This window comes from Mobula birostris, chromosome 18 (assembly GCF_030028105.1).
Source record: "Mobula birostris isolate sMobBir1 chromosome 18, sMobBir1.hap1, whole genome shotgun sequence".
In the NCBI taxonomy this organism is placed as follows: domain Eukaryota; kingdom Metazoa; phylum Chordata; class Chondrichthyes; order Myliobatiformes; family Myliobatidae; genus Mobula; species Mobula birostris.
This window is the reverse complement of record NC_092387.1, coordinates 71,456,278-71,470,253: the sequence shown is the minus strand read 5'-3', so window position 1 is coordinate 71,470,253 and position 13,976 is coordinate 71,456,278. Positions and strand designations below refer to the sequence as shown.

General features: G+C 44.0%; 1 protein-coding gene across 2 annotated transcripts in view; it reads left to right on the top strand.

The window, feature by feature from the left end:
- Positions 1-13,976, top strand: part of LOC140212228 (vinculin) — a 284,348-nt gene that overhangs the window by 183,472 nt on the left and 86,900 nt on the right. For both annotated transcript variants that reach the window (XM_072282957.1, XM_072282956.1), the window contains exons 12-13: positions 96-295; positions 7,145-7,273. In XM_072282957.1, the coding sequence (XP_072139058.1) occupies positions 96-295; positions 7,145-7,273 (329 nt within the window). The remainder of the gene's footprint in view (positions 1-95; positions 296-7,144; positions 7,274-13,976) is intronic.

Genomic DNA, 13,976 nt, shown 5'->3' with positions numbered 1-13,976 from the left:
GGTCAGGAAGTCATGGGTGTAGTTGCAAAGAATGGTGTTATGTAACTTAACCTTATGAACTGATTCTCAGGGAATTTGTTTTCTTTCTCATTTAGGGCAGGCAGCTATCCGTGGACTTGTTGCTGAAGGCCGTCGACTGGCCAATGCATTGATGGGACCTTATCGTCAGGAACTGACTGGGAAGTGTGACCGAGTAGAACTCCTAGCTGGACAGCTTGCAGATCTGGCAGTTCGAGGTGAAGGGGACAGCCCTCAAGGCAGAGCAATTGCTGCACAACTACAGGATGCACTAAAGGTATATGAACCTTATTTTGTGGGAACATAGCAGCATTTGATATTATTTAGTATGCCTCTTATAATACTCTTATCATATGCTATTTTTGAGTAGATGAACTGTTTCATCATAAACTTTTATGTCCAAGTTAAATTAACAAGGTTGATTTGATTTAATGCTTCAACAAATCCTTATTTGGGGAGCATTTACTTGTAGAATTTATAATAATGAAATAAATTATCTTGGGTTCACAGGGATCTTTATGCTTATACCTCTTCTTCCTAGTCAAAACAAGGATGCGGTTTATCTACCCACCCACCTCCACATTGAACAGATTAGCCTTCATAGTTTCTGTCACCTGCTATGAGATTCCACTGTAAGATGCATCTTCCTTTCCCTCCTGTTTCAGAATTAGAACAAGATTGTTCTGTTTGTAACTAATTTTCTGTCATCACCAACCATCATCCATAGCACTTTTCCATACAGGAAAGTTCAAGGAAGAATTAGGTTTTTAATTCAGGCCTTGTATCTGATGTTAACCATTTCACTAACCAACCATTTCAATCTCTTCTTGTGTCTTCAGACTTAATTGAATATCTTCCACCAGATGGTGTACTATCTCTGTCATTACTTACTAGACCTTGTTAGACTGAATTACTTTGGTAAAATTTCTCATTATTTAATTTGAATTAGATATTGAGGCTACAGTGGTTAATAGTGAATCTTTTCAGAGTAAAGTTTAAACATGAATAAGACTGGTTATTTTAATCCTTAGTATAGAAATATTAAGAAATAAATATTGCATTGTTTTGAATAGATACCAACATAATCCTTTAATGACTTGCAGCAGACATAAAAATTGCTGGTGAATGCAGCAGGCCAGGCAGCATCTATAGGAAAAGGTACAGTTGGCGTTTCAGGCCGAAACCCTTCGTCAGGACTAACTGAAAGAAGAGATAGTAAGAGATTTGAAAGTGGGAGGGGGAGATCCGAAATGATAGGAGAAGACAGGAGGGGGAAGGGATGGAGCTAAGAGCTAGAAAGTTGATTGGCAAAGGGATATGAGAGAATCATGGGACGGGAGGCCTAGGGAGAAAGAAAGGGGGAGGGGGGAAGCCCAGAGGATGGGCAAGGAGTATAGTGAGAAGGACAGAGGGAGAAAAAGGAGAGAGAGAAAAAAATAATAATAAATAAATAAATGATGGGATACGAAGGGGACGTGGGCGTTAATGGAAGTTAGAGAAGTCAGTGTTCATACCATCGGGTTGGAGGCTACCCAGACGGAATATAAGGTGTTATTCCTCCAACCTGAGTGTGGCTTCATCTTGACAGTAGAGGAAGCCGTGGATAGACATATCAGAATGGGAATAGGACATGGAATTAAAATATGTGGCCACTGGGAGATCCTGCTTTCTCTGGTGGACAGAGCATAGGTGTTCAGCGAAATGGTCTCCCAGTCTGCGTCGAGTCTCGCCAATATATAGAAGGCCGCATCGGGAGCACCGGACGCAGTATATCACCCCAGTCGACTCACAGGTGAAGTGTCGCCTCACCTGGAAGGTCTGGGGCCCTGAATGGTGGTGAGGGAGGAAGTGTAAGGGCATGTGTAGCCCTTGTTCCGCTTACAAGGATAAGTGCCGGGAGGGAGGTTGGTGGGAAGGGATGTGGGGGGGGGGGAACGAATGGACAAGGGAGTCGCGTAGGGAGCGATCCCTGCGGAAAGTGGGTGGGGGAGGGAATGATGTGCTTAGTGGTGGGTTCTGTGAGTGAAAATGCCTTGTTAATGAGAGAGGTCCAAGGAGAATAGAGAGACTGGTTCAAGCTGACAGGAAAGCAACAGTAACTCAAATAATCACGTGTTACAACAGTGGTGTGCAGAAGAGCATCTCTGAATGCAAAACACAGTAAACTTTGAAGTGGATGAGCTACAGCAGCAAAAGACCACAAACATGCATTCAGTGGTCAAATTTATTAGGTCTGGAGGTACTTTAGAAAGTTGCCACTAAATGTAGTGTTTTGCAGATTTCTTGACATGACTCATAGTCTTGTGTTTTACAGCTATATAGGGCCCTGGTCAGACCCTATTTGGAGTAATGTGCTCAGTTCTGGCCATCTCACTACAGGAAGGATGTGGAAACTATAAAAAGGGTACAGAAGAGATTTACAAGGATGTTGCCTGGATTGAGGAGCATGCCTTGTGAGAATAGGTTGAGTGAACTCGGCTTTTTCTCCTTGGAGCGACAGAGGATGAGAGGTGACCTGATAGAGGTGTATAAGATAGAAACATAGAAAATAGGTGCAGGAGTAAGCCACTCGGCCCTTCGAGCCTGCACCGCCATTCAGTATGATCTTGGCTGATCATCCAACTCAGAACCCTGTACCTGCCTTCCCTCCATACCCCCTGATCCCTTTAGCCACAAGGGCCATATCGAACTCCCTCTTAAATATAGCCAATGAACTGGCCTCAACTGTTTCCTGTGACAGAGAATTCCACAGATTCACCACTCTCTGTGTGAAGAAGTTTTTCCTAATCTCGGTCCTAAAGGGCTTCCCCTTTATCCTCAAACTGTGACCCCTCGTTCTGGACTTCCCCAACATCGGGAACAATCTTCTTGCATCTAGCCTGTCCAATCCCTTTAGGATTTTATACGTTTCAATAAGATCCCCCCTCAATCTTCTAAATTCCAACGAGTATAAGCCTAGTCGATCCAGTCTTTCATCATATGAAAGTCCTGCCATCCTAGGAGAGGTATGATGAGAGGTATGGATAGTCACAGGCTTTTTCCCAGGTCTGAAATGGCTAACATGAGCGGGCACAGTTTTAAGGTGCTTGGAAGCTACAGAGGAGATGTCAGGGGCAGGTTTTTTTTATGCAGAAAGAGGTGAGTGTCTGGAATAGGCTGCTGGCATGGTGGTGGAGGCAGATACGATAGGGTCTTTTAAAAGACCTCTGGGTAGGTACATAGAGCTTAGAAAAATGGAGGGCTATGCATAACCCTAGGTAATTTCTAAAGTAATTACATGTTCAGCACAGCATCATGGGCTGAAGGGCCTGTATTGTGCTGTAGATTTTCTGTGTTTCTGTTTCTATCATTTTCTTCATTTTTGCTCTCTTTTATGAGTATATTCTGACCTCAGCTAGTATTAATCAGCCAATTAAAGTATGCAGGTTCATCTAGTGATCATTCACATTGTCACTCACTTTTGAGCATTTGTTCCTCTAATACTCTATTTTTTTCAGAAGTTTCAGCCTTAGGCATTCTGTACTAGATTGTCTTACACAGATATCGTCCATTTCTTTTGCCACATTGAAACAACTTTGAGGACTTATTGCAGTATCAATCAGATTTATCATCACTAATAAGACATGAAATTTGTTGTTAGGCACTAGCAGTACAGTGCAAAGACATAAAAATTTATAAATCTATATGAACATTTGTAAAGACAAGTTTTTCACCGTACCTTGTACATGTAATAATAGTAAACCAATACCAGGTTACAAAATTAGTATGTATATTTTTAAAAATGAGGTAGTGTTGACAGGATGATGGGCCATTCAGAAATCAGATGACGGGGAAAGAAGCTAGATTATTGAGTGTGTGTCTTAACAATCCTGGACCTTTTCCCTGATAGTAATAAAAAGGGGGCATGTCACAGTGGTGAAATCCTTAATGATGGATGCTGTTTCTTGAGGCACCACCCCTTGAAGATACTTGCAGTGTTGCAAAGGGATGTGCCTGTGATGGAGCTAGCTGAGTGTGCAGTCCTCTGCAACCCTTTGCGATCCAGTGCATTGAAGCCTGCATACCTGGCTGTGATGCAACCAGTCAGAATGCTACCCTCTGTACATCATCTTCATGATTGCATGAGTGTATTAGACCCAGGATAGATTCTCTGGGATGTTGACGGCTAGGAACTTGAAGCTGCTCACCCTTTCTTCTGCTGACCCCTCAACGAGGATTGACATGTGTTCTCCCTACTTCCCTTTCCTGAAGTCCATAATTAGTTCCTTGGTCTAGCTGAATTTGAGTGTGAGGATGCTGATGTGACGTCACTCAACCTGTCAATCTATCTCATTCCTATAAGCCCCCTCATTTCCCTCTTAAAATATGTAAAAATAAGTAATTGAGTTGGTTAGTCTCCAGGAATAAATACATGGTTGTGTAGTTTATTTAATTTCCAAGTATTTCACATTACAGTTTTTCTTTGTTGTAAAATATGTCTCTTTTATAAATATAAATATCATTGTTCTTCTATCCGAAGAAACTTTTGAGATTTTGTCTCCTGTTCCCTTTGTATATTAAAGCGCTTTAACTTTCACAAGATTCATTTTATATACTAGTCCCATGCAAATAAACTCTCCTCAGGCTTCCAGCCAGGTACAGATATAGATTATAACCAACATTTTGATGACAAACTCTGCCATCTTCATCAGGGATGATGCCTGGGCATGTCTAATCCAGTGGTATTTATATCACTGTAGTCCATCCCTCCTGATTGGTTAGTCCTCATCCAATTAGGTTTCCCACTTTGTTTACAATCGAATTCCAGTTCTTCCTCGGAGTGAGACCTTCATCTTTGGTAAAATTCTTTTCCTCTAGTTTTATTTCAATTGCTTCCTATACCAGGTGATGCCAAAAGTCATTGGCATGGCACAGTAGTTTAGTGTTGTCGAAGTCAACCTATGGCCATTGCAAGTGAAATGTTCTGCTACCGTCATTTTCTCTGGGTGACCCAAATGGAAACAATCTGCTCTGGGACAGGTGATCCACCCGGACCAAACCTGTGCTGTACCGAGCAGGAAGATCTCAGACAGCCTCACGCTGCTGAGGGACACCATCGCCTACGTGCAGGACAGGGGGGTGGACGCCTGCCTGGTCAGCTTGGACCAGGAGAAAGCCTTCGACAGGATATCGCACACGTACATGGCGGACGTGCTCTCCAAAATGGGATTTGGGGAGGGAATCCGGAATTGGATCAGACTGCTCTACACAGACATCCGTAGTGCAGTCCAGGTCAACGGGTGGGAAACAGACAGCTTCCCCATCAGGTCTGGAGTCAGGCAGGGCTGTCCCCTCTCCCCTGTCTTGTTTGTCTGCTGCATAGAACCCTTTGCGGAAGCCATCAGGAGGGATGAGGGCATAAGAGGGGTGACGCTGCCAGGCAGTGGAGGGACCCAAGTGAAAACCTCCCTGTACATGGATGACGTCACCGTCTTCTGCTCTGATCCGAGGTCAGTTCGCAGGTTAATTGGCACCTGCGAACAGTTCGAGCTTGCGTCGGGGGCCAGGGCCAACTGCACGAAGAGCGAAGCCATGCTCTTTGGCAACTGGCCCGACCGATCCAGCGTCCCCTTCACCATCAGGTCTGACCACGTGAAGGTGTTGGGGATCTTGTTCGGAGGGGCTGAGGCGTGCAACAAGAACTGGCAGGAGCGGACTGCCAAGGTGAAACAGAAACTGGGACTGTGGGGAGGGCGCTCCCTGTCAATAACGGGCAAGAACCTGGTCATCAGGTGTGAGGTGCTCTCAGGGCTGCTGTACTTGGCGCAAGTCTGGCCCATCCCCCGCTCCTACAGCTCAGAAATCACCCGGGCTGTCTTCAGATTCGTCTGGGGATCCAAGATGGAGCGGGTGAGACGGACCATCATGCACAAGTCCCTGGACAACAGGGGCAAGAACGTCCCCAATGTCGCCCTCACCCTGATGGCCAGCTTTGTATGTGGCTGCATCAGGTTGTGTGTAGAGCCCAGGTATGTGGGCACCAAGTACCACTATGTGCCCAGGTTCTACTTGTCGCCCTGGCTACGAAGGATGGGTCTGGCCCCACTCCCGCGCAACGCCCCAGTCAGCTGGTCGTTGCCAGCATACCTGTCCTACGTAGCAAAGTTCTTCCAGGAGAACGCCTTTGACCACAGGGCCATCAGGCAGTGGTCGGCACGAAGTGTCCTGCAGGCACTGCAGGAGAAGGACGTGATGGACACAGTGGGGTGGTTCCCTGAGCAGACTGTCCAGTTCATCTGGCAAAATGCCTCATCGCCAGATCTCACCAACAGGCACCAAGACCTCGCCTGGCTGGCGGTGAGAGGGGCCCTCCCAGTCAGAGCCCTCCTGTACGCCCGGAATGTCGGCTCCGCACCCCACTGCCCACGGGAGGACTGCAGTGAGGAGGAGTCTGTGACCCACCTCTTTGTACACTGCCAGTTCGCAAAGAGGGTGTGGAGAAGGATGGACGGGCTAGTGTCACGTTTTATCCCCAGCAGCTGCGTAACAGAGGACTCTCTGATCTACGGGCTGTTCCCGGGGACGCACACGGAGACCAACATCCGGTGCTGCTGGCAGATCATCAACTCGGTGAAAGACGCTCTTTGGTCAGCCCGAAACTTGATGATCTACCAGCACATGGAGATGTCCGTGGGAGAATGCTGCCGACTGGCACACTCTCGTCTGCAGGAGTACGTGCTGAGGGACGCACTGAAACTTGGTGCAGCCACCGCAAGGGCCCGGTGGGGAAGGACCACAGTATAGGTTTCTCCACGAGTGGGAGGGGTCGGTGGGCGGGGAGTATACCCCTCAACAATGATATGCTAAGCTGAACTACTGGAGTGCCACGTGGGTGGCTATAAATACGGCTATTTACTGAGTATAATGGAAACGTATGTAAAGGAGGAAAAGTTATTGAATGGTTTATTGTATATATTTATTTTTGAATAAAGTATATTTTGAAATAATAAAAAAAAAACTCTATGCTCCTTGATGTGGGTTTCTGCTGTGTGTCCCGTCTGGCTGATATACGCTGGATCCTTTTTTTTTTCAGTCCCATGCAGTTTTCTGATGAATTATTAACATTTCTCTTTTTTTTTAATTCAAGGACCTAAAAGGCAAAATGCAGGAAGTCATGACCCAAGAAGTATCTGATGTTTTCAGTGATACAACTACACCAATTAAATTGCTTGCTGTCGCAGCCACTTCTCCCCAAGATGCACCAAATAGAGAAGAGGTAATAGGATTTATGGAGGTTTTTAACAAAGTGGTGTTTGATGTAAATATTGGTTCAACCTAACAAACTAAATGTAAGAGGCAATTAAATGGTGACCACCAACTGTAATGTTTTACTTGCACTTCCTAGAAGAGTCACATTTTCTTTCCAAATATTCGGTCCTAATATCTTTGTGAACATGATCAACTGCTCATGATAAACCCAAGATGTTACTTAAATGTAAACTGGGGAAATGGGGCAGAAGACTAAATTCTGTGAAAAATAATGTGTAAACCCAAGTATGGGGACAGGTTAGAGCAAGACTGAATAATGTTGTCAAATTTTGAGTTGTGAAATTTAAGAATTTAGCATTAACAGAAGAAATGGCCTTGCCACATTATTTATATTTCTGTACAAATTGTTGGATCAGTTTAGAAGTATTTTCCCAAAGAATTGGTAACCAGTTGTCTTTTTGCATTCTATGAAAAGTTTGCTAACACTATCAACTTTATTTTTTAAAAATTATCAATAATATGCGTATGAGCTCTTACTTTGGTAAATTGTTAACCTTACTCTTGCACAATTAACTTCTGAGATTACAGTTGTAACAGTGGGCCCTTTCAGTACCCTATCTGCTTGTACCCATGCCAAATTAGACATCAGCAGCTAACTCTGGCACTGTTAATAAGTAAGCAAAAGTTTCATTTTAACAATAATTATTGTAATGTTTTTATAATTTAATTTTCATATGATTTTCTGATTGAGAAATGATTGATTGTAACCATAACTTCACCACCAACTGGTTAATTGAAAGATAAATTACATTTACTGGTAATCTTTGACAGGATTCCTCAGGTTTAAGAGGATCTCTTTCATGATATTATTTTTCATAAAATTTGCATCACGTTCTGTGTGAAGAAGTTTTCCCAAAAATTCCCTTAAATATTTCACCTTTCACCCTAAATCTATCACCTCTAGTTTTAGTCTCACCGAATATGAAGGGGAAAAGCCTGCATGCATTCTGTACCAATCTCTACAATATAATTTTGGAAACCTTTATAAGATTTTCTCTCATTCTCCTATGCTCCAGAAAATATAGAACTAAGCTATTCAACCTATCCCTTTAACTCAGGTCCTCAAGTCCTAGCAACAGCAATGGCTGTGGTGTGCTCTTCATGCTGGATGTTGGAGATCTGGGAGACCCAGGGAACTACGTCTGCGTGAAGTGCAGCCGGCTGCAGCTCCTTGAAGACCATGTTAGGGATCTAGAGCAGCAACTGGATGACCTTCAGCTTGTACAGGAGAGTGAGGAGACAATTGATCAAAGTTTCAGGGATGTAGTCACCTCGCAGGAGGCGAGTACTGGTTGACTGTCTGGAGAAATGGAAATAGGCAGTTAGAGCAGAGTACCCCTGTGGCCATTCCCCTCAAAAGCAAGTAGACCGCTTTGGATACTTTTGTGGGGGATGACTTCCCGAGAATGCCACGGCAATTGGGTTACAGGCACTGAGCATGGGTCTGTGGTGCAGAAGGGAAAGAGAGAGAAGAAGGGAGCGGTAGTGATAGGGGACTGAATTGTGAAGGGAACAGGCAGGAGATTCTGTGGACATGAACGGGTATGATGCCTCCCAGGAATCAGGGTCAAGGATGTCTCAGATTGCATTCACAACATTTTGGAGAGGGAGAGGGAGAAGCCAGATATCTTAGTACATATTGGTACCAATGACATAGGAAGGAAAAGCAAAGAGATCCTGAAAAGAGAATTTAGAGAGCTAGGTAGAAAACTGAAAAGCAGGACCTCCCCAGGTAGTAATTTCTGGATTGCCGCCTGTGCCATGTGCCAGTGAGGGTAGAAACAGGATGATTTGGCAGATAAATGTGTGGCTGAGAAGCTGGTGCAGGGGGCAGGGCTTCAGGTTCTTGGATCATTAGGATCACCTCTAGGGGAGGTATGACCTGTACAAAAGTGGCGGTTGCACCTGAACCCAAGGGGACCAATATTCTCACTGGCAGGTTTGTTAGAGCTGTTGGGAAGGGTTTAAACTAATTTGGCAGGGAGTGGGAACCAGAGTAAGGGGACTCAGGGAGGACGATGGTTTAAAAAAAAAGTAAGTAAACATAGCATGCAGTCAGACTGTCAGGAAGGGCAGGTAGGTGCAGCCAACAGGCTGAGCATCATGTTAGTGAACCTACAAGGGAAAATGCTGTCTTAGATCTAGTCCTGTGCAATGAGACAGGAAAGATTAATGATCTTGTAGTCGGGGATCCTCTTGGAAAGAGTGATCATAGTATGATTGAATTTCGTATTCAGATGGAGGATGAAATAGTTAGATCTAAAACTAGTGTATTATGCTTGAACAAGAGAGACTACAACAGGATGAGGGAGGACTTGGCTAATGTGGATCGGGAGCGCAGGCTATTTGATAGGACAGTTGAGGTACTGTGGAGTACTTTCAAAGAGATTTTTCACAGTGCTCGACAAAAGTATATTCTAGTCAAAAGTAAGGACAGTAAGTGTGAGGAGAGCCAGCCTTGGATAACTAAGGAAATAAAAGATAGTATCAAATTAAAAGCTCGTGTACAAAGTCACAAAGAGTAGTGAGAGACTGAAGGATTGGGAAAACGTTAAAAAGCAGCAAAGAACAACCAAACAAGAAATAAGGAAATGGAAGAGAGTATGAAAGTAAATTAGCACAAAATATAAAAACAGATAGCAAAAGTTTTTATAAATATATAAAGCGGAAGAGGGTGGGTAAAGTTAATGTAGGTCCCTTGGAAGATGAGAAGGGGACATTGATATTGGGTGATAAGGAAATGACTGAGGTATTGATCGGCTATTTTGTGTCAGTCTTCACGGTGGAGGACACGTCTATATATGCCAAAGAATGATGTTATGGACGAAATGGGAAGTGAGGACCTCGATAAAATCACTGTCACTAAAGAGATAGTGATGAGAAAACTAGCGGGTCTGAAGGTAGTTAAGTCTCCCGGTCCTGATGGGATGTATCCTAGGGTGCTGAGGGAATTGGTGGAGGTTATAGTAGACGCATTGGTAATCATTTACCAAAATTCTGTAGACTCTGGGCAGGTCCTGGCGGATTGGAAGACAGCAACTGTCATGCCACTTTTTAAAAAAGGATGTAGGCAAAAGATGGGTACCTATAGGCCAGTTAACTTAACATCTGTAGTTAGGAAAATGCTTGAAGCTGTCATTAAGGAAGAAATAGCGAAGCATTTAGGAAGGAGTGGTTCCATTGGACAGATGCAGCATGGATTCAGGAAGGGCAGGTCCTGTTGGACAAACTTACTGGAGTTCTTTGAGGGCATAATGAGTGCAGTGGATAGAGGGGAACTGGTGGATGTCGTATACTTGGATTTCCAGAAGGTGTTCAATAAGGTGCCGCACAAGAGACTTATAAATAAGATATGGATGCATGGAGTCGGAAGAAGTGTATTGGCATGGATAGTGGATTGGTTAACCAATAGAAGGCAGAGAGTTGGTATAAATGGGTGTTTCTCCAGTTGGCAGTCAGTGGTGAGTGGGGTGCTGCAGGGGTTGGTGCTGGGCCCGCCGCTGTTTTACCATTTACATTGATGATTTGGAAGAGGGGACTGAGTGTAGCGTAGCAAAACGTACTGATGACACTAAACTGAGTGGAAAAGCAAATTGTACAGAGGATGTGGAGAGTCTGCAGAGAGATATAGATAGGTTAAGTGAGTGGGCCAAGGTCTGGCAGATGGAATACAACGTTGGGTAAATGCGAGATCATCCACTTTGGAAGGAATAATAGGAGAGCAGATTACTATTTAAATAGTGAAAGATTGCAGCATGCTGTTGTGCAGAGGGACTTGGGAGTGCTTGCTCATAAAGTAGGAAAGTTGTTTCCATTGGTAGGTGAGACTAGAACTAGGGGACATTGCCTCAAGATTTAGGACCGAGATGAGGAGAAACTGTTTTTCCCAGAGAGTGGTGAATCTGTGGAATTCTCAGGGAAGCAGTTGAGGCTTCTTCACTAAATATTTAAGATACAGTTAGATAGATTTTTACATAGGGGAATTGAGGGTTATGGGGAAAAGTCAAGTCACTTTTTATTGTCATTTCAACCATAACTGCTGGTACAGTACACAGTAAAAACTAGACAATGTTTTTCAGGACCGTGGTGCTACATGAACAATACAAAAACTACACTGAACTACGTAAAACAACACAAAAACTACACTAGACTACAGACCTACCCAGGACTGCATAAAGTGCACAAAACAGTGCAGGCATTACAATAAATAATAAACAAGACAATATGCACAGTAGAGGGCAGAAGGTTGGTGTCAGTCCAGGCTCTGGGTGTCGAGGAGTCTGATGGCTTGGGAGAAGAAACCGTTACATAGTCTGGTCGTGAGAGCCTGAATACTTTGGTGCCTTTTGCCAGATGGCAGGAGGGAGAAGAGTTTGTATGAGGGGTGTGTGGGGTCCTTCATAATGCTGTTTGCTTTACGGATGCAGTGTGTGGTGTAAATGTCTGTAATGGCGGGAAGACAGACCCCGACGATCTTCTCAGCTGTCCTCACTATCCGCTTCAGGGTAGATGGAGCTGAGTTTACAGACAGATCAGCCATGATCTTATTGAATGGTGGGGTAGGTTCAATGGGTCGGATGGCCTGCTCCTGCTCCTATTTCTTATGTTCTTATGTATCAAAACATGAGGGATGCAGAATCAGAAAAGACAGCAAATACAGTACCTAAGGTGTTGTATCTAAATTGCATGTAGTGTAAGAAATAAGGTGGATAATCTTGTTGCAATATTACAGATTTTTGCCAGGTATGATGTTGTAGCCATCACTGAATCGTGGCTGAAGGATGGTTGTAGTTGGGAGCTGAATGTCCAATGTTACACGTTATATCGGAGGGATAGGAAGGTAGGCAGAGGGGTTGGTGTGGCTCTACTGGTAAAGAATAGCATCAAATCAGTAGAAAAATGTGACATAAGATCGCAAGATGTTGAATCCTTGTGGGTTGAATTAAGAAACTGCAAATGTAAAAGGACGTTGATGGCAGTTATTTACAGGCCTCCCAACAGTAGCTAGGAGGTGGACCACAGGTTCCAACAGGAAATAGAAAAGGCGAGCCAAAAGGGCAATGTTATGGTAGTCATGGGAGATTTAAACATGCAGGTTGATTGGGAAAATCAGGTTGGTAATGGATCTCAAGCGGGTGAATTTGTTGAATGCCCAAGAGATGGCTTTTTAGAGTAGTTTGTCATTGAGTCTACTAGGGGATCAGCTATACTGGATTGGGTGTTACGTAATGAACCAGAGGCGATTCGGGAGCTTAAGGTAAAAGAACCCTTAGGAACCAGTGATCACAATATGATTGTGTTCAACTTGAAATTTGACAGGGAGAAAGTAAAGTCTGATGTAGCAATATTTCATTGGAGTAAAGGAAATTACAGTGGTATGAGAGAGGAGTTGGCCAAAGTAAATTGGAAGGAGCTGCTGGCGGGGATGACGTGCATTTCTGGGGAAACATAGAAAACCTGCAGCACAATACAGGCCCTCCGGCCCACAAAGTTGTGCTGAACATGTCCCTACCTTAGAAATTACTAGGCTTACCTATAGCCCTCTATTTTTCTAAGCTCCATGTACCTATCTAAAAGTCTCTTAAAAGTCCCTATCATATGCGCCTCCACTACCTTTGCCGGCAGCCCATTCCACGCACTCATCACTCTCTGCGTAAAAAACTTACCCCTGACATCTCCTCTGTACCTACTCCCCAGCACCTTAAAAACTATGTCCTCTTGTGGCAACCATTTCAGCCCTGGGAAAAAGCCTCTGACTATCCACACAATCAATGCCTTTCATCATCTTATACACCTCTATCAGGTCATCTCTCATTCTCTGTCGCTCCAAGGAGAAAAGGCCGAGTTCACTCAACCTACTCTCATAAGGCATGCTCCCCAATCCAGGCAACATTCTTGTAAATCTCCTCTGCACCCTTTCCGTGGCTTCCACATCCTTCCTGCAGTGAGGCGACCAGAACAGAGCATAGTACTCCAAGTGTGGTCTGACCAGGGCCCTATATAGCTGCAACATTACCTCTCGGCTCCTAAATTCAATTCCACGATTGATGAAGGCCAATACACCGTACGTCACCTTAACCACGGAGTCAACCTGTGCAGCTGCTTTGAGCGTCCTGTTTACCCGGACCCCAAGATCCCTCTGATCCTCCACACTGCCAAGGGTCTTACTGAGGAAGGTGCAGGACAAGTGTATTCCAAAAATACAGAAATACTCAAATGGTAAATAGTACAACTGTGGCTGATGAGGGAAGTCAAAGCTATTGTAAAAGCAAAAGAAAGGGCATACAAGAAAGCAAAAATTAGTGGGAAGATAGAGGATTGGGAAGTTTTTAAAAAACCTTCATTAGAAGGGAAAAGATGAAATATGAAGGCAAGCTAGCAAATAATATCAAAGTGGATAGCTTGTTTCAACTTTGTTAAAAATAAAAGAGAAATGAGAGTGGATGTAGGACCGCTAGAAAATAATAATGGGGGACAAGGAGATAGCTGATGAAATAAATGAGTATTTTGCATCAGTCTTCACTGTGCAAGACATCATCAATATGCTTTATGTGGTGTGTGAAGGAAGAGAAGCAGATGCAGTTATCATTACAATAATGAAATTATAGACCAGTTAGCCTGACCTCAGTGGTTGGGAAGATAATGGAGTT